Here is a 19,348-nt window from a genome sequence, read left to right on the forward strand (position 1 = left end):
CGCAGCCGGCCCCGCTCCGCCCCGGCCGCCGCTTTCCGCCCCCAAGAAGCGCCGCGGCCATTGGGCCGCGCGCCGCTCCCGCCCCGCTGGGCGCCGCCGCCGCCGCCGCGCGGCTCCGCGGTGCCGGGCGCCCAGGCGCGGGCTCCCGCCGCGCTCCGCCGCCTCCCGCCGCGGCTCGGCGCGCGCTCGGCGGCCCCGGGGCTGCGGCTGCCCCGGCGCCATGGCGACCGCGGCCGTGGAGCCGGTCTACGGCCTCTCGGAGGACGAGGTGAGGGGGGGGCGGCGCGCGTGCCCGCGGGGGGGGGGCGGCGCGCGTGCCCGCGGGGGGGCCGCGCCCTGGGCCCGAGGCGGCCGCGGGGGGGCGGCAGGTGCGAGCGGCCCCTCCCGGTGGGGCGGGGGGCGCGGGGCCCGCGGGGTCTCGTTGCTGGGGGGGTCCCGCCCGGTCTCGTTGCTGGCGGGGGCGCGCGGGGCCCGCGGGGCCGGGTCTCCCCCCGGGCGGGAAGGGGCGGCCCGGGGCTCCCGGCGCGGAGGCGCCGCTGCCCGCGCGGAGCCGCGTAACGACCGCCCCGCAGCGGCGCCAGGTGGGCAGCGGCGGTGCCGGCTCCGCGGAGCGCCCGGCCCCGGGGACCCCCGCGCGGAGCGGGTCGCGTCCCGCCCCGTCCCGGGGCCCTGCCCGCCCCCTTGCGGTGCGCGTTGGCGAGCGCGGCCCCGCGGGGCTCCCGCCGTTGCTGCCGGCGGCGCCCCGTGTCCCTGCCCTCCTCGGCACGTGCTCGTGCGCGGGCCAGGCACTCGCGGCGGTGGCACCTCCGGCCCGGGGCTCCCCGGCAGCGGAACCAAGGGATGGGGACGGGGACGGGGATGGGGACGGGGACGGGGACGGCGCCGCGAGCGCTCGTGGGGCGGCCCAGCGGCCTCTGGGCTGCTCCGAGGGTCGCTGCTCCGAACGGCAGCGCCCGCCGCGTCCTGCGTGTGCCCGCGGCGCAGACGTGACCAGCACGGCGGGAGTCCCCTCCTGCCAGGAGCCATTTCTTTGTGCTGCTGTGGATCGTGACTGTGCTGGGTGTTTTGCAAAACAGACCTGTGATAATGTAAAAATATGAGAACAGAGCCCTCGAATGAAAATAGGGGAGAAGGTGAGAGGGTGAGGAAATGCCCGGAGAAGAACGTCGCAGGGCCGAGGCTGAAGGGACCTGCCGAGGTGGCTCGTCTGCCCCAAGCCCCGCTCGTGCGGTGCCGGGGGCCGCGTGCCGGCGGGGCTGGAGCCCGTGCGGGTACGGGGCCCGGCCTGCTCGGAGCAGAGGCACCGGCTGTGCCCGGGGGTACGTCCTGCCCGGGGTCCGCTCCGTGCACGGACATGGAACGGGAGAGCTGCACGGGAGCTCGGCACAGCGCATCCGCAGAGCGGCTGCGAAAGGCGCACGTCGTTAGGCAATTCTGTCGCACGTTTTGGGGCATAACCCCTGGCATAACAACTCCCCTGTACTATATTGCCTTGCACTTGGCTTCCTGATCCATGAAACAGGCTTTGCTCCTCTTGAGAGGCCGAGTCAAGCACGCAGATGTGTCTAGATTATCAGTTCTTCCTATTCCTGCCTCAGTTTGAAATACAGCTTCCAGTTCTGTGTTTAGGTAGGGCTTTTTCATGAACTACCTGTTCTGCTATTTGCTGATTGGAAAAAGCAGTCACTTAACTGTAAGCTCTACCTGCTCAATGGCTTTCTATAAAGATAATTAAGCACGGTTATCCAGTAGATGCCCACGTCAGCACAGCGGCGTGTCCTTAAGCATATGCTGAAGTGTTGGCAGGACTCGTGCTGTGCTGCGCTCCCTCCGTAGCTGACTTCTCCTCGGGCATCTCCTGTCGTTCCGTCGGCTCGTGCTGCTCAAACGCTCCGCTGGGCTGCAGGCGCTCGGTGCGTCGGGGCTTGGGCCCCGCTTGGCCGCTGACGGCCTGGGCTTCTCCGGCGTCCTCAGAAATCTGCGTCTTTCTGCAGAAATGTGGCGGGGCAGATTAATGTATTAGTGGAGGTTCCTGTAAAGCAGACGTGCGTCCTACCAGCACCGTTCCAGCGCTCTGGGAGCCTCGGGGCCCTGCTGCGAGCGCCCGGGACCGAGCAGCGCGTGCCGGAGCGCCGCGCTCGGCGGGGTGCACGCCCCGCAGCCGACGGGGTTTCTGCACGCACCGAGCCCGTCGGTGGTGGCAACGTTGCTGTTCATCGAGTGCTCCTTGGCGAGCATGGGAGGCCTTCACCGCAAACATCAGCACCGTTATTTAGGACCGTTTCTGAGAAGACTTTCCAGGAGAGTTTTTTACCTGTGTTTGTAGTGTTGGAGCTTAGTGGTTGTTAAGAAAGCTAATAAATGGCGTATCAGCCTTTAGCAAGCAATTCTGCTAAAGTGATGCTTGAGTATTTCCTTCACCGCACACAAAAAGAATAACTGGTCTCCAGATGAAGTGCACCTCTCGTGGCAGTCTGGGCTTCTGGAGAGTCAAGCCCAAACAGTATTAGTTTCTCATAGCTTTTCCTTCCTTCTTTCTGAGTAGAAGCAAAAACTTGTGTGGTTTCTTGTATCTTATTTAGTTGAGTAAATAAAGTGTCTTTATAAAAAGAACTTTAAAGAAAGAGTAATTATTCATGACAAGTGTTGTACGTGTGAGAGAGTAGTTGTGTCCCTAATGTGTTTATATGTCTTTGGATGTAGGCCGAGAAGGCGTTCAGGTGTGAGCTGCGCTCTGCCATTGCAGCCTTCTTTTCGCTGGGTTCCGCTCAGCCTCCACGGCGGCTGCTCACGTAAGCAGCAGCGGAAGCCCCTTCCCGTGCGGCGGCAGCGCCGTGCGCGGGGTGGGACGGCTCCGCGTAACGCGCGGGCAGGCCGAGGCCAGGGCTGCCCGGGGGCGGTGGCGGGCGGCCCTGCTTGGGCAAGCTCCTCGCGGGTGAGGAGGTGCCCGGGCGCCCTGCGCGGCTCCCGCTCGGCCGCGCGTCCCCGTGCCCTGCGCGTCCCCGCGCGTCCCGCTGCGGCTGTGCCGCCCCGGGGGCCTCGTTTGGCGTGAGGAGGCTGCGAGGCTCTTCCCCGCCTGGCTCGGGGGCACGGGGGGTTTGTGTCGCACTTCTCTAGGCTGCGTTTGGGCAAGCCGTAACCGTGTGAGACGCACGTGGCGAGCCGTGCGCGCGCCTGCAAGGCGCCGTGTGCTGCGCAGCCGCGGCCCGCTTTGTGATAACGGGGATAACGGGGCTGCCGAAGGGCCGGGGATGCCCCGCTCCTGCCGGGGAGCTGCCAAAGGGCCGGGGACGCCCCGCTCCTGCCGGGGGGCTGCCGAAGGGCCGGGGATGCCCCGCTCCTGCTGGGGGCTGCCCGCGGCCCCGGGCGCTGCGGAAGGGCTGCAGGGCTCCCCGCGCGGCCTCGGGGCTGTGCGGAGCCCGCGGCCTCGCGGCGCCTCTCGGGCAGCCGTGCGACCCCCTGCGCGGCAGCCGCGGGGTCTGCCCCCTGCTCCGAGCAGCCTCGCGTGGGAACGTTGTTCTTCTCCCGCCGGTGCGTGAGCGTGGTGGGAATCCTCGTGGTTACCGCAGCGACACGGCGTCCTAGCGGTAAACAGATCAGGGGAGTAGCAACTTTTATTGACTTTCTAAATGGAAAAAAAATCTGAATTGGTTTTAGAGTTTCTAAATGCATTGGCTTCCCAGAGATGGCACATAAAATTTTAAACGATGCTTAAAAAGTTCAGACAGGGAAGCATTTCATAAATGTAAGGGCTTTCACATGCACTTGTTGGGGCATAATAACAAAATTAATAGCTGTGGTTGATGCAGTAAGTCTGTATATTTTGGGTTTTTACAAAATCTTGTATTTTAGACTCGCTTTTGAAAAACTATTAGCGTATTCTTGCCATTCTTACTGACACTGAATAAATTATAGCTTTAATGTAGAATTAATGTAAATATCTTCAAGATAGCTTGCACTGAGATACGGGCCTTAGGCACTGGACAAAAATGAGTGTATTATATATATATGTGTATATATATATAGTGTGTGTGTGTGTATTGCAGGGAGGCAGCCCCGCACGGGCAGCGGGGAGGGCAGGCTCTGGCGCTCACCGCGGGCGTACGCGGGGCGGCAGGAACGGCTGCATCGTCCGGGCTCCTGAAAGGAAAAAATGAGAAACAAAACTCACCAAAGAGACTTTGTGCAAAGAAAGTAGCAATTTACTGGCAACTTCTTTCAAGAAAGAGGTCGGGTTAACTTAGGCAGGCCTGGAATCTACCTGCTCCAAAACAACCCGCAAGTCTTGCTGCTTCTTGAAAGCTCTTATAACATCTCCCCAGGTCTTGGGGAATGTCTTGACTGAGCAGCGAACTCGGTGTGTGTAACCGTAAATGTGCGTTTTCTTTCCTGCCCCCTTCTTTCAATGTTATTCCTCGTGCTCCAGCAGGATCTACGTGTTCATGAGAGTCCCCACGTGCAGGAATTGGGCTCTTCGGGTGGCCACGAGAGGCCCCAGCGCTGCAGGACGTGTGCAGGTTCCCCTCGGCGGGTTGTGCTGCGGCTCCGGTGTTGCCGGGTCTCGCTTTCTGCCCAACCGCGCGGATTAGCGCTGCTTTGTTGGTGTCCTGCCAGCTCGGGGTCGGGTTTATTTGGTTTATCTGCCGCAGAATAGCAGAATTGTGCAGAATCACGCTGTCATCTTTTCTTTGGCAGCCTCCAATTTGAATAATCCTGGCTTGAGGCTGCAAGTAGGTTAATATAATCTAGGCTTTTATGCGATTGTTTTAAATTGCAAACAGTTCCAACTCTTGCTCTTCTGAAGCGTCTTAATGCAGATTATGTATCCCGCCATACACGGCAGGCTTTTGGGAAGGCGAGAGCAATGAGCAGCAACGGGGTCCGGATGGCAGGAGCCTGGGCGAGCTCGGCGCGGGCCGCGTTGCTCTTTGGTCCGGGTTTGGGTTGGTGTTTTATTCCTCATTTCTGGTGTCTTCAGAAAAAAAAGTTAATGCCTTGAAGTCAGGAACTAAGAGTAATTGCTGTGGAGATTCCGCTGGAATTTGCCTTGCTGCAAGCACTAGCTGCTGGCACTAGGCTGCTGGGCCTAGTGCTGCAGTTTTGCCCCTAGGAGGCACTTTTCCCTTTCCTTTCCCTGCAAGTAAATAAGACTCGGCACTTTTATTTTCCATTGTGCGATAAACGTATCGGGCTCTTGACACGCTGTGTCTCGGCACTCGTTTGACGGTGGCTCGCCAGGACTTGCCTTTTGGGCAGGGATTTGTTGGAAGGCGGCACTGGAGGAGCGGGACGCGGGTAGCGCCCCGTGTCCCGGCGAGGTGCCTGGCCGAAGGCTCCGCCGGCCCGGGCGGAGCAGCCCCGCTCCGCTGGGCCCGGCCCCACGAGGTCCCCTTGCCCTTGGCCCTGGGGCCGCCCGGAGCGTTGAGGAGCCCTCGCGTGCTGGAGGGCGCGAGCAGCTGCTGCGGCTGTGAACCGCTCGCTGCTCCTCACTGTTTGCTGCCCTGCGCTCGGGCTGCAGCGCTTTGATGAGGCATTAGAAAAGAGGTGTTTTTTTTGTTTGTTTGTTTGTTTGTTTGTTTTCCTATGAAAATACTGAGGAGCAGAGGCTCAATATCCCTGCACCATGCCTGCTGGCAAAGTGAAGCTCACCTGTGTACAAGTGTCTCCTTGTTTTGCACTCGGCAAAGCCCGTTTTCCTCCTCGTTATCCCACGTTTGAGTGCGGGGCTGCCGCGCGGCGCTGGACGGCTCGGAGCCGGCGGCCTCCCTCCTGCCGTGGCGCGCGGCGAGCCCGGCGCTGGACGGCTCGGAGCCGGCGGCCTCCCTCCTGCCGTGGCGCGCGGCGAGCCCGTGCGCTGGATGGATCGGAGCCGGCGGCCTCCCTCCTGCCGTGGCGCGCGGCGAGCCCGGCGCTGGATGGATCGGAGCCGGCGGCCTCCCTCCTGCCGTGGCGCGCGGCGAGCCCGGCGCTGGACGGCTCGGAGCCGGCGGCCTCCCTCCTGCCGTGGCGCGCGGCGAGCCCGGCGCTGGACGGCTCGGAGCCGGCGGCCTCCCTCCTGCCGTGGCGCGCGGCGAGCCCGGCGCTGGACGGCTCGGAGCCGGCGGCCTCCCTCCTGCCGTGGCGCGCGGCGAGCCCGTGCGCTGGACGGCTCGGAGCCGGCGGCCTCCCTCCTGCCGTGGCGCGCGGCGAGCCCGTGCGCTGGATGGATCGGAGCCGGCGGCCTCCCTCCTGCCGTGGCGCGCGGTGAGCCCGGCGCTGGACGGCTCGGAGCCGGCGGCCTCCCTCCTGCCGTGGCGCGCGGCGAGCCCGGCGCTGGACGGCTCGGAGCCGGCGGCCTCCCTCCTGCCGTGGCGCGCGGCGAGCCCGTGCGCTGGACGGCTCGGAGCCGGCGGCCTCCCTCCTGCCGTGGCGCGCGGCGAGCCCGGCGCTGGACGGCTCGGAGCCGGCGGCCTCCCTCCTGCCGTGGCGCGCGGCGAGCCCGGCGCTGGACGGCTCGGAGCCGGCGGCCTCCCTCCTGCCGTGGCGCGCGGCGAGCCCGGCGCTGGACGGCTCGGAGCCGGCGGCCTCCCTCCTGCCGTGGCGCGCGGTGAGCCCGTGCGCTGGACGGCTCGGAGCCGGCGGCCTCCCTCCTGCCGTGGCGCGCGGTGAGCCCGTGCGCTGGACGGCTCGGAGCCGGCGGCCTCCCTCCTGCCGTGGCGCGCGGTGAGCCCGGCGCTCGGCAGTGCAGCTGGCAGCACCTTCCTCCTCCCTGTCCGGGCTGGTTTCCTGCCCGGTTTCCCGCCACTCAGCGGCGGAGGAGCGCGGTGGTCGGCGCTGCCCGCGTGCGCTGGCGGGGTTTCCCGGGAACAACCGTCCCGGGAGGGGGATTTGGGTGTCCTGCTCTGCCCCAACTCCACGCACTTTTTGCAGCCGCTGCAGTCACCAACAAGGAAGCCCCAGGGCATGGAGGGGAGAAGCGCCGTCCTGGCCCGCGGGGCCCGTCCGCCTCCCGCTGCCCCGCGGTGGAGCGCCGTGCCGAGGGCAGCCCTGCGCGTTCGCCGCGTGCCAGGGCCAGCGCTGCCCCTCGCCGCGGGGCCTGCGAGCGCCCCGGCTCTGCGCCCTCATCCTCGGTGTTTGCCAGCGCACATCTGCGTCTCCCGGGACAAGGTCCCGCTCTCATGCGATGAATGCCCGACCTTATTGCGGCTCTTGTGCGAGGCAGCGGCTGTGAATGTGGCTTTGTTGGGGTCGCGGGGCTGCGCGCGCGGCTGGCAGGGCGCAGAGCGCGGCCTTTGTTGGGTGTAGCGAGGCCGGGCTTTAACGAGCACGGCCTGGGCTCGGCGCTGTCAAGGGCCCTTCGGGAGCGAGAGGCCGGGCGAGCCCCGGAGCAACAATCCCCTGCTTGTGGGATCTCCGACTCCCAGGGAGTTCCCTGTGAGCAACCGAGAGCGCTAAAAACCAAGCTGAGCCCCTGCCCGCCTCGGCCTGCGTGCAGGCTTATTCCTGCAAACCTGCAAACTGCCGTATCGGGCGAGTGCGGGCGCGGGCCGCGTTAAACGTTAAATAGCAGCAGTGACTGTTTAACAGGCAGCCTGCCTCCAGCGGCCCCGGCTCCCCTTGCTTTGCTGCTGATGAAACTGCTAAAGCAGCTACCAAAGTTGCATGATTTCGGGTCCCTGTTGTACTAAACCAGGTAGAAATCCTTGTCAGCGGCTACAGCTTTTGAGTGAACAGGAGCGGGGAGAGGAGGGAGCGTTCCCGGCCTAGGATGGACAGGGCCGCTCCGTCGCAGCTCCTGGGTCTTCTCCCCTCTTCCCGTGGGGCTGTGGCTCGCGGGGGCCCCCAGGTCTGCTCAGCCTGGCCCTGTTAGAGCAGTGAGCCCAGCACGGGGCCCCGCTTGGCCTGGCCCCGCCGCAGGTGCCGGGGAGGCCCCATGGCCCCGCTGCAGCCAGCGCCGCGGGTGCCGGGGAGGCTCCATGGCCCCGCTGCAGCCAGCGCTGCGGGTGCCAGGGAGGCCGACGCAGTCACGGTCAGCGCTCGCCTGCTCCTGGAAGTATTTCAAAGTGCCATTAACTGAAGTAATTTTTGTGGTGGCTCAGGGCGTTGCCTGCTTCAGGCCGAATCGCAACCCGGCTTTGCAGGAAAGCAGGGTCTGGATCCTCACCGCTGCAGAGTGTAAAAGCGCTGCTCAAGCATCCAAGCACATCGCAGCGTTTCCGGAGCCTTGCGGCGCTCCTCCGGCGCGGGGGCTGCAGAGCTCCTGGCGAGCTCAGGTTCCTGCTTCCGAGCCCTTCCTTTGTTGTTGCATTGGAGCTGCGAGCGATGCAACGTCCCGAGCGTGCTCCCGTGCCGGTTAGCAGGCCGGAGCGCAGCGCGTGGAAGCGGCGCAGCGCTGTGAGACGGGGGCGCGCGGGGTCTCGGGGCGCGCGGCGCGTTCGCTATGCGCGCAGGCGAGCGCGGGGCGCGCGGGCAGGCCGGGCGAGCGGCGCGGGCAGGGCTAGCGCCGTACCCCGTGTGTGCCGATATCCCGACCCGAGCGCAGCCGCTCGCGGGAGCCTCGCGCCAGCAGCGCCTTCTCCTTGCCCTGCTCAGACCAAGGAACGGAGGACACAAACGCAGGATGTTGGCAGAGCTTTAACCCAGCCTCTCCTTTGTTGCAGTTTTTCACTGAATTGTTTGTAATAAATGAATCTTGGCAAGATTCCTATCAGTATGATTTGTGCGCTTTGGTGTGGTTTTTTTTGACTCTTTAAGCTTTTCAGGGTTAATTTTTATAAGCAAAAAGTTAAAAACAAAGTTTCAGCACTGAACCCTATCTTCATAAGTATTCAAATGCTGATTTGCTTCACTTATCGCCAATGTTATCAGCTTTAATATCAGGGAAATGCCTTTGAGCTTTGTGGAGAGCTTTCAAAGGCAAGAGCTTGTTGTGGTGGTGATGGGTGTAGTTTTTCTTTAGTTTGGGAAAGTTTACTTGGCTTCTGGGGACAAAAATATTTGTGTGTGTGTGTATATATCTGTGAAGTGCTACTAAGAGGATATGCTTGAGTTCTTTCTTAGAGAATATGGTGAACTTTTTTTTTTACCCTGATTTCTTTAAGAATGACAGCAGCAGAAAAATCAGATGTGAAAAGGTATTTTTCCTGCTTTTGGTACTCGCTTCTCTGTGTTCCACTTCACTATTTTCGCAGCCAGTTTCTTGCATTTACTTAATTAATAGCAGCGGAGGAGGATGTTTCTGAAACTGGACAAGATCTTTGCAAGAGTATCTGCAGCTAACTCGATTTTTAGCCATGTCTTAAACTCTTGCCACTTCTTGGCAGTCGCTGCTCTGCAGTCGCAGCCTGGAAGCCAGGCTGGTTTTACCTGGCTCCGACCCCGTTGCACGTAGTTTGCGTTCCGCAAATCAGAGTTTGTCATCGGTTAAAACCCGAAGCTGCCCTTGTAATGTACCGTAGTGTAATGCAGCCTGAGCGCAGGGAAGCCCTGCCCGCGCCTCCCCGTGGAGCCCCGGTCCTGGGCAAGCAGGAGGAGATGGGGTCGTGCGGGCGGCGTTGAGGTGGGGTTGGCTGGAGGGGCCGCGTCCCGCGTGGCGCTCCCGCCGCGCCGCTCCGCCGCCGCGGCTGCGCGGTGCTGCCTGCCTGCTTCCCTCCAGCCACGCTTGTTCTGAGCTGTTTTCCTTGGACTTCGGTCCTTACCCGGAAAAGGGCGATCTCCGTCCCTCGCGCAGCGGCGGCCGGCTGGGAGCGCGGCGCTGTGTGCCGGGCCGCGGGCAGCGGCGCGACGGGGCGGAGGCGGCCGCGGTGCGCACGGTAACCCCTCCAGGCCTCTCCTCGGAGCATCCGCCGCGGGGCAGGCCCAGCCTGGGAAGGACGGGGCTCGCGGAGCACCCTGCCAAGAAATACCCGGCGGAGGGGAGGAGAGACACCCGAGCCGGGCTCCTCTCAGCCATGTCCGGGGACAGGACACACCGAAATCCAGGAAACTGCACCTGGGTGTGGGAAAAGCCTCGTTCCCTGTGGGGAGGGGAGCACAGCAAGGCTGGGAGCGCGCGTCGCGGGAGACGCGTCCCGGGGCAGCCTGCCGGGTCATCCCGCTCCGCGCGGGGCTCCGACGGCACTGGCTGCTGGTCGAGGTCGGGGGTACTGCTTGCTGCCGCCCTCTTCCCCGTTCATCATGGGATTTTTACAGGAATGGGGGCTCCAAAATACTGGTGGGGAGCAACACAGTCAGGCTTTCTGCCGTGTTTTGCTAGGACTAATGAAGAGGGTTGCATTAAGTGTGCTTAATTTTCCCTTTCCAGCTGTTCAGCTTTCAAGGGGCCGTTGGGTTTCAGTTAGCAATTCAATCCCTGCTTTCCTTGCCCGTGACTGCACCGATGCTCCCACCCGCCCTGCGAAGGCCCCGTGCCCTGGCGAGGCGCGTCGTGTCCGGGGGCTGTCCCTGCGCCATGGAGAGGTTCATGTGTGTTCCAATAACTTAAGACTTAGTCAGCTGAGCAGGGGGGAACGTAGCCCCTGGCAGTGACAAAAGGCAGGAAGAAGGCTACTGGCCAGGTGTGTGTATGTATTTACTGTGTGTGTTACTTTTTTCGTCCAGAGCCGTCACCTGTGCATGGCCCGTGTGTGACTGCTGGTTAGTGCAGCGCGTTGAGCAGTGCAGAACACGTGTTGGGTACGTGAGTTGTTTTGGGGGGTGGTATAAATAGATCTAGCCCTTAAATAAGGCAGATCAAGCCTTGTACTGCAGTGCAGCGAGTGCGTTAATTTGAGACGCGCCTGCCTCCTCTCAGGTGTGTCTGCAGATCACAGGTGACCTGGTTTCACTCGCTCGCTGGAGCTCCCAGCACCGCCAGCTGCCTGCTGGGCTATAGAAGTACATCCCACTTCATGGGAGTCCTTAGTTTTTTAAAAAACAGGCAGTAGGAACAGCTTGTGAGGAGGTTTTTTCTCCTCACAAACGTGTCCGGTAGTTGCGCGGTGCTGCGGGATGGGGAGCGCGGCAGGGACGGTGCTTGGCTGCGCTCTGAGACCGGCGGCCGAAGCCCCTTTGCTCCCGGCAGCCCCGCGCTGTCCCTGCCGCCGCCGGCCCCAGGGCTGCCCCTGCTCCCTGCTGCAGGCCGGGGGTCCCATAACTCGTAACGAAGCCGCCTGAAGCGAGATGGAAATATCCGGGCTCGGGCCAAGCAGGTGGCTGACTGCAGCCCGGTTGCCTCTGCCCCGGCTTCCCCACGCGTGGCGGGGCTGCGGCTGCCGTCGGCGCGGCCGGGCCTCCTCGTGCTCCCTGTTTGCACGGCGCCGCTCTTGGGTCTCCCGACGACGGCGCTCGCGTGGGACCAGGGTTGTGGTTTGCTGCGCGCTGCTGCGGTCGCCACAGAAGATGGCTTGTAATGGAGATCCGTGGAGGTGTCCACGGATGAGCTGAGCTGCTCTTCAACCCGTCGTGCCTCCCCTCCCTGTGTCTTCAGAAGGAAACGCACCCTTTTGCTCTGGCCGTACGCGGTGGTCGGAGGTGACGGATCGCAGCAGCGTTGCTGTCGGTGTTGCCGACCTCTCTGCTTGGCCGTGGCCTTCCTCCCGCGCTGCGCGGGGCTGCTCGCTCCCTGCACCATGCAGGGGCTTCCTCGCAAGCCCCGTGCTCGTGGGGCCGTCCTGCAGCCGGGAGCTGCCCTGCGGGTCCCCACGGGCAGGGTCCCCATGGGCAGGGCTCAGGTCCGGGTCCCTTGGGGCAGGGTCCCCATGGGCAGGGTCCCCACGGGCAGGGCCCGCAGGCCGCGCTCTGCAGGGAGCCCGCGTGGCCCCGCTCCGGTGGCACCGCGCAGGAGGTGGCTCTCGGCGCGGGTGCCTGGTCTGCCAACGCGGGGCTGATCTGCCCCCAGTCACTGGGAAAACATCAGCTCCGTTTTTTTCCTTTGGTAATGTAATTTTTCTTCTGCGTATTCCATTGCTAGAAGAATTACACGTAACATTATTAATCTTGCTTTAGAAAATGTTCCTGTGCTTTTTCAAGCAGGTGAAAAACGTTCTATTTTGTTTCAGAAATGCAGATCCTTGCTGAGAACTTTCCACAGTGTTATGGGGTCTTAAGGGGCACATTATTAGGGTAACCCTGTTTCTATGCTCTCCGGTGCACCAGGGTGTGGTGGTGTTTTCTTTCTCCGTTCAGGATGAAGTATAGTGCCAGGAGCTCCAACCCCCGGTCATTAAGTGATATATGCGGTTTCACCGTGCTTTGCCAGCACTCGATGCGCTCAGCAGAGCGCAGGGAGGGCTGCGGCCGAGCAGGTAACTTTCCAGCGGCACCTGGTTCCTCCCGCCCCGGCCGGTGGAATTTTACCTCCCCGGCGCCTATCGGGGCTGGGATCGCGCGGGTTCGCGGTGGAGCGCGGCGCGGCCCTCGCTCCCGTCCTTTCACCCCGTTGCCGGGCACTGGCGGTTTATTGCCTCCCGCGGCGCCGCTTCCGCATACCGGCCGCCGCCGCGGCCGCCCCGGCCCCGCTCCGCCAGCTGCAGCCCCGTGAGCTGGGCACTCGCTACCTGCTGGGGGACCGCGTCCGGAGGTGGATCTCACCGCGTGCTCGGAACCCGCCTGTGCCGGGCTGCCGTGCTCTGGGGAGAAGCTCGCGGCGCTCCTGACCTGCTTGGCGTAGGTGCTCGCGTTGAGGCTCTTGGCCTGTAGCTGCTTTTTACCCACCGGGCAGCCGTGGGGGCGCGGGGGGCACCGGGCCTGGCGCGGGTGCCGCGCGGTGCCTGGCGGGCCCTGCTCCCGGCAGGAGCGGATCCCGCCCCGCAGCCACCCGGCTGCCTCTCGTCGGGGGACGGCACACGGCCCTGCGCTGCTGGGGCGCTCGGGTTAGCTCGAGGGCTCGCGGCCGCGGTGGAAGGTGCAGGGTGCGTGGTGGCGTGCAGACGGTGCAGGGTGCGTGGTGGCGCCCAGAGCAGAGGAGCCCGGGCGAGCGCTGCGCGGCGGCACCGCAGCGAGAGGGGCTCTGCGCTGCAGGACCGCCAGCAGCTGCAGTGGGACGGAGCGCCCGGCCGCGGCTGGGCCGTGCCGCGGGGCAGCAGTGCGCGGCGTTCGGACACGGAGCAGAAAGCAGCACCTGGTGACCGCAGTCGGGGCAGTGCCTGCGCCAGGGCTTTCGTCCCTGGGGTGTCATTGTCAACAAACACCGTTTAACAGGTGGTACCCGAGCGTCGCTGCCAAGGTGGCGCTTCCCCTGTGTGCCCCGGAGCTGGCAGGCGCCTCCGCAGCAGAGCTCGGTGCGGGGCCGCCCGCAAGCGCGGGAGCCTCTGCGAGCGCAGGAGCCTCCGCGAGCGCGGCCGCCGCTGCGTCCCGCTGAACCCTGCGGCTCTGCCCTGCCGCCCTCATCCCCAGAGGAGCGTCGCAGCCCCTAGGACAGAGCAGGCAGCTGCTGCGCCGTGGCCCTGCCCGTGCGCGTCTCCCCGCACGGTCGGTTTTGCTCTGGCTGCGGGTGTGAGCCTGGCCCCGATCCTGCAGCGCCCCGGCACCTCGCCGCGCTGTCAGCGGGTGCCCCGGTGTGTCTGGGGCTGCCTCCCTCCCTCCCCGCGTTCCGCAGGGCTGTCGAGTGCTCCGGCCGTGCCCTGCGCGCTCCGGCCGTGCCCTGCGCGCTCCGGCGCTCGGGGCGCAGCCCGGCCCGGGGACCTGCAGCGCTGCAGGGACGCGCTGCGGGCCTGGGGGACCCGCCGGTTTGCTGGGCCCCCTCCTGGGATGTTGTCCATGCTGCTTGTGACTCGGTTGATGCCCAGAGGTGACTTTAATGCAGGGGTGAGATGGCACGCCAGCAGAGTCACGGGTACCCGTGGGCTTTGGGCTTTGTGGGACCGCCTGAATGGCGTTCAGAGCAGGGGTGCCGTTAAAAACCTCTCATTGTGGCCTTCCGCTTCGTTTAAAAGTTCAGGCCTCCTTTGGCAAGGTCAGAACTGTCTGCATTTTTGGCATTTTTTCTATCCTGTTCTCTCTTCGTATAGGAATTTTCGTGACCCTCCTAATCTGAAAGTTTGTTGACTTTTGTCTGGAAAAGTCGCTGACTTATTGCTCTTAAGGATCGAGCATGTGGTATAACGCCTCAAAGAAAAGTATTGATATCACCAGGTTGGAAGAAGTTTTTTTTTTTTTTTTTTTTTTTCCTAACCCAACAATAATAAACAAAAAAACGCAAGCAGAAGAACTCCATCCCATTCCTCTCAGCATCCGTCAACCCTTTTCTTCTCCACACAGAGGGTTTTGTTCCCCTCTGTGCTGGGCAGCTCTGCCCTCTTGTCAGGAACGCTGTTCTCTGCCTTCCCAACCCACGTGGCGCAGCGGAGCCGCCGCTGGAGGGCTGCGAGCAAACGGGTACCTGGAGGGGACCGGCATCCCGGCGGGGCTCGCTGCGGACGGCGGGGCCCTCCCGCGCCGGGGCTGCCGCGGCCCCGGCCCCGCTCCGGCGGGATCGGCCCTGGGAAGCGGCGCTGCTCCCAGCAGCTATTACGTTGGGTTTGAAGAGACCGCTTAATAGTCTAAGTAGAATAAATTTCTATGGAATATGCATTAAATGAACTAGATTTCTGAGGATTGCTTGGCATTTCTAGTGACCTTGTTCAGCAAATTGCCTTTTATTGCTGTTATTCTGCTGTTGTTCTGTTTTGTTACTGTTGTTTTATTCCTATTATCTTGGTTTTATTTGCGGATGTTTACTCCGCTTTGGCAGGTAGGACTGGTTGCTTTTCCCGGGTGCCTTGGGGCTGTTCCCAGCAGGTTGGATAGGCCCCTCTGGGGGGTTTCCCCTCCCAAAGGGAACCTCGGGAGCTCCGCTAAAGCTGAGCGCTCCTTCACCGTTTAGAGCTTGTGAACTGGTGATCTTGAAGATCAACTACTGAATAAACCTTAAACCTGTCCTCTCTTTTATTAACAGGAGGAGTCTCGGATCCTCAGGGTAAAGGTGGTTTCTGGTATCGATCTAGCCAAGAAAGACATCTTCGGAGCCAGGTAGGTGGTTCACGCTGAGCATTTCATGCTTTTAAATGCAATCTGCTTAGAAGACAAGGACACTGTAATTGGTCATAAATTGGTCATAAACATAATCACATAATAGTAGCTCTCATTACAACCGCTGCAAATCCTGGGCTGTTTGTTGGCAGGAAAGCTGTTAATCGCACTAGGGCTTGTTGGTGCCCCTGGAATATGCCCTTCTCCACCCAGGAGCATCTCCTCGGGTCGTCCCCTGCCCTGGCTGTCACATGTAAGGAAGCGCTCGGCCTTGGGCAGGGATTGACGATTACAATTCCCCGTGTGCCCACGTGGCCCCCGAGGCTGCAGGAGAGGCCGAGGGGCAGCGGCGCTCGGCGCGGCGGCCCCCTCTGCGCTGCGCTCGGTGCCGGAGCGGGCAGGCGCGCGCCGAGGTGCCGCCGCGCTTCCCGAGGCCGCGCGGGTCGGGCGGAGAGGCGGCGAAAACCTTCCGTCCTTGTTCAGCCTCTGCCCCTGGCAGCCTGGCGCAGGGTTTGGCACGGACGGCGTGTCCTCGCCCTGGCTGCGGCCAGTGCGGGTTGTGCTCTCGGTGGAGCCTCCAACGCGCTCGTGCGCTAAGCGGAGAGCAAGGGGAAAGGAGCCCTGGGGGGAGCGCAGAGCCGTGCCGAGGGGCAAGGCTGGCTCACAGGGGCCGAGTGGGAACACACAGTCACTCTGGGTGTTCTCCCGAGCCTTTGGTTTCGGAGGAGTTAGTCATGGCTGCAAAATGCACATGTCAAAAAAGGAGGTGGAAGAACTCTCCTCCAAGCCTAGGCTCGTTGTGTAAATAGTGAATTAACGAATCGCATCCTTCGGAGGGGGAGTGAGGGACAACCCGCTTCTGAGCTCCAAACTGGTGCAGAAAACATCCTTCTCCTCTGAGGGCCAGTTCCAGATTTGACACTCTCTGCCAGTCGTACTCTAGGTTTGAGGAGGTTCTTTACTAAAGATGCCCCAAACTGTAGAAGTTGAACTTAGTGGTTGCTAGTTTAGCTCTTACTGAAATGACTCTAATTTCTGACCTTATAAATGAGATTTCCCTGTTTATCTTTAATGGTGCTTGCAAATTGTCCCTTAGCTTGCTTGTCTAGCTTAAAACTACATGAAAGCAGCAATTAAAAGTTTTTAATCAACTTTAACTCTTTTTGTGAAATTTGCAACAAAGGTTCCTTGGTAGCGGTGTGCAGGACATGGTAAGACAAAGCTCCTTCCTTTTCTGCCCCCGAATTCGCTGTTTAGAACAGTGGCTTTTGCTGCTGCCCACCAGCACCAAAAGCAGCGGCTCCCGGGCAGGCGCCGCGGAGCGCCCGGCCCCGTGCGGCGCTGCCGCCGCGTCGCCCACGCGCCGAGATGCTGCACGGCCGAAGAGCCGCGGGAGCAAATCCTGAGGGTGGGGGGGGCTAGCACTGAGAAAACGAGGGTTTTATTAATACTAACCGTGGCGTTGCCCTATTTATGTGCTAACTTTGCTTTCTCTAGATCTTGTTTAATTTGGCCGTTGTTATTATGGATTTTTTTAGTTGATATACTTATTTGGGTGGATTTAGTATTCATTTGACTCTTCAAAGGACTGTAGTATCTCCTTCAGCCGTACTTTTCATGGATCTCTTGTAAATATTTAAGAAATCTTATTCAAAAGAACTCCTGAAACTTGTTTCAAAATTCATAAATAAAAATTAAAAAAAAAGCTCTCTTTCAAAATCCACGCAGAGTGAATTTTGAGGCTAGTTCTACCGATGCGTTTCTTAAATATTTAAAGTGGCCTCCAGTCAGTAGGGCTTCCATGAAGAGCAAGGAGTTAAAAACATAGGCGGGAATATGTTTTTAACCGCGTGCAGGCAGCCGCGCGGTCGTGGCGAGCGGGCCGGCGTCTCCGCGCGCTCCTGCGCGGCGCCGGGGTCGGGACCGCCTTGCCCTGCTTGTTTTGGGGGCCCTGCATGTCAGCGTGCCGAGACGCCAAAATTTCATGCTGCTTGAGCGCGGGTTTGGCTGGAGTCATCCCCAAAAGCATCTTCCTGGCGTAGCTGCCGTATCTGTGCTCCGTAATATCCTCCTGCTGACAGTTTTGTTGGGAATCGATATGGAAAGCTGATTCAATTTGGACCAGATGAATAGATTTTGCTCTGGGGCTAGGAGAGCGTGTAAAGCTTGAACTAAGCCCGAGAGCGTGGAACCGACGAGGCTGTGGAGGTGGTTATTTGCGGTGCGTGTTCAGGCTCCCCAGGCGCCAGGAATCATCCGGGGCTCTGTCCTCCCGGTGCGGGTGCAGAGCTCGGCCCCCCGGCCCCTGGGGGCAGTCGCTGCCCCTAACACCTCCTGCAGCGGGGCTGGTGCGGGCTGGGGGCTCCTGGGCGCTTCGCACTGTGCCCTGTAACACAGCGGGACGTGGCCCGTGCCCTGCGCGGCGCCGTGCCCGGAACGGGGCCTGGGGCTCCCAGCGCGGGGCCGGCCGCGGCACCCGCGCGTCCTGCCCCTCCGCCTGGCTCTTGGCCACCAACCCCGCTGCCCCGCGGCTCAGGCGCAAGGACGTGGGCTGGTTTCCTTCTGCTCCGCAGCCCCGCTTCCCTACCTGCTGCGACGTACTCGCTCCAGCTGCTGGAGATGCTGGTGGTATTGTATGTGATTAAATAAGGCAAATTACCATGGGATTTATCTCAGCCATGCAACACCCACACAGGTGGCTGTTGCTTCTTGCTGTCTGGCTCTACCTGTGTATTACAGCAGTGCTGGCACCTGGTCCAGGAGCGAGACCACAGTGCGGAGCGCAGCCCCGTGCTGCGCTCCGATGCGCGTGGGTGCCCGTCTGCGGCGCGTCGCTGCGGGCGCAGGGCGCAGGGCGCAGCGCCGCTCCAGGGCGCGTGCCCGTCTCCCCGCGATCGCAGTCCGTCTTGCAGCCACCCGCCCGCTTCGCTGGCACCGCTGCTGCAGAGCTGCCGTCCTGAGGGGAATGCCAGCGTGAACTTGGGGCTTTGATCATTTCGCGTGACTCGGTTACGGGCATAGAACACCGTTATTTATAGGTAAACTCTTTTATCTGTAGATGAGCTTTCCACGTGGATTTATGGACTCCTAGCAAGGCGGGCAGAGCGCCTCGCGCCGCTCCTGCGGGCTCTTGCGGTGACTGGTGGAACTGGTGGCGTTGCTGTCACCGCGTGATTTGCCCCGTGTGCTTCCCCTCTTGCTGCAGCAGCGATTTCACACGTCTTTGTCAAAGCGCAAGATGAGAAGGAGGTTTAGCAGGAGCTCTAGAACGCAGCGATGCGATAACCGGTTTTCATTCGTAGTTCCCCCCAGGCAGAGGTGCCTGGCAGCGCGGGGAGACAACGCGTCCCGGTGGCCGCGGCCGCGCTCGGAAGGCTCCCCGCTCCGCGTGCCGCAGCGGCGCTCGCCAGGGACGGCTCCTGCGCCCCGTCGCGAGGCGGGCGGCCGTGGGCTCCTGCTCCCGTCCCCGCTCCCACTGCTTTTCTCTTTGCTTTAAGGAATGCTCCGTTAGCACGTGGCCGCCGCGGTGCTGCGCGGGGGGAAGCGTGCTCGCAGGACGTCTGCGGTGACAGCTGGCTCAATATGCACTGGACCACGGGGAGGTTTCCCAGGGCAGCAGAAATCCACGTGTTGCGGAGCAGGGAAAGGGAAGGAGCCAGCTGAGGCGCTCACGGAGCGCGGGCCGGGCTGCGCTCTGCAATGTGCAGTACCCGGCAGCGGAAGGGGCTGCGGGAGCCGCCGCAGGGGGTTTGGGCCAGGCTTTGCTTAAGAGCAGCCCTGGGCTGTAGCAGCGATGGGCACGAGAGGCGAGTGCTCAGCAGAGGTGCTGTCTGTAGAGCAGAACTTGCCGTCCGCCGGCTCGTCCGAAGGCAGCAGGAGCGCTCGGGGGCCGGGCAGAGGTGCTGAACGAGCGGCTGGCGCACAGATAAGCTGTCCTGTTCCGCAGGGGGTGTGAAACAGCAGGCTGAGACCCAGGGAGCGGGCCAGAACTTCCCCTTGTGCCCCACGAGATGGCATAGCCCAGCAGAAGAGTTCAGGTCCAGCCTCTTGCTATGTGTGCAATCAGTTTGTTTTTGTAACTTGTCGCAATGAATCTGTCAAAAGATTTTGGCACAGTTGTAAAAAACCTAGTTTTAGTATCCACAACTAAAACTCATCTAAACTCTTAAATGGCATTTTTCCCTTCTTTTGTTATTGGCTTTTGCATACATCCCTTAATGCCCGTGCTCAGGCTTTGGGTAGTGTTGGCTGGGGAAGACCAAGTGTTCTGAGCTAAACCTTTTTGGTCTTAAATTGGGTCAGAACTTCTGTCTTTTCTTCCTCTGTCGCCTGATGACAGGAAATCACTGAGCGGAGGGGACTGAAGATAGCAGCAGCTTCA

At 61.9% G+C, this 19,348-nt stretch overlaps 1 protein-coding gene across 4 annotated transcripts in view; it reads left to right on the plus strand.

Moving 5' to 3' along the window:
- The first annotated feature begins 200 nt into the window (after positions 1 to 200).
- Positions 201 to 19,348, plus strand: part of NEDD4L (NEDD4 like E3 ubiquitin protein ligase) — a 93,971-nt gene continuing 74,823 nt past the window's right edge. For all 4 annotated transcript variants that reach the window (XM_088527857.1, XM_088527858.1, XM_088527859.1 and 1 more), the window contains exons 1-2: positions 201 to 268; positions 14,894 to 14,967. In XM_088527857.1, the coding sequence (XP_088383983.1) occupies positions 221 to 268; positions 14,894 to 14,967 (122 nt within the window). In that variant the 5' untranslated portion in view covers positions 201 to 220. The remainder of the gene's footprint in view (positions 269 to 14,893; positions 14,968 to 19,348) is intronic.

Source organism: Tinamus guttatus, unplaced genomic scaffold, assembly GCF_059628265.1.
Source record: "Tinamus guttatus ecotype Peru unplaced genomic scaffold, ASM5962826v1 Tinamus_guttatus_pri_ptg000293l, whole genome shotgun sequence".
NCBI classification, from domain to species: Eukaryota; Metazoa; Chordata; class Aves; order Tinamiformes; family Tinamidae; genus Tinamus; species Tinamus guttatus.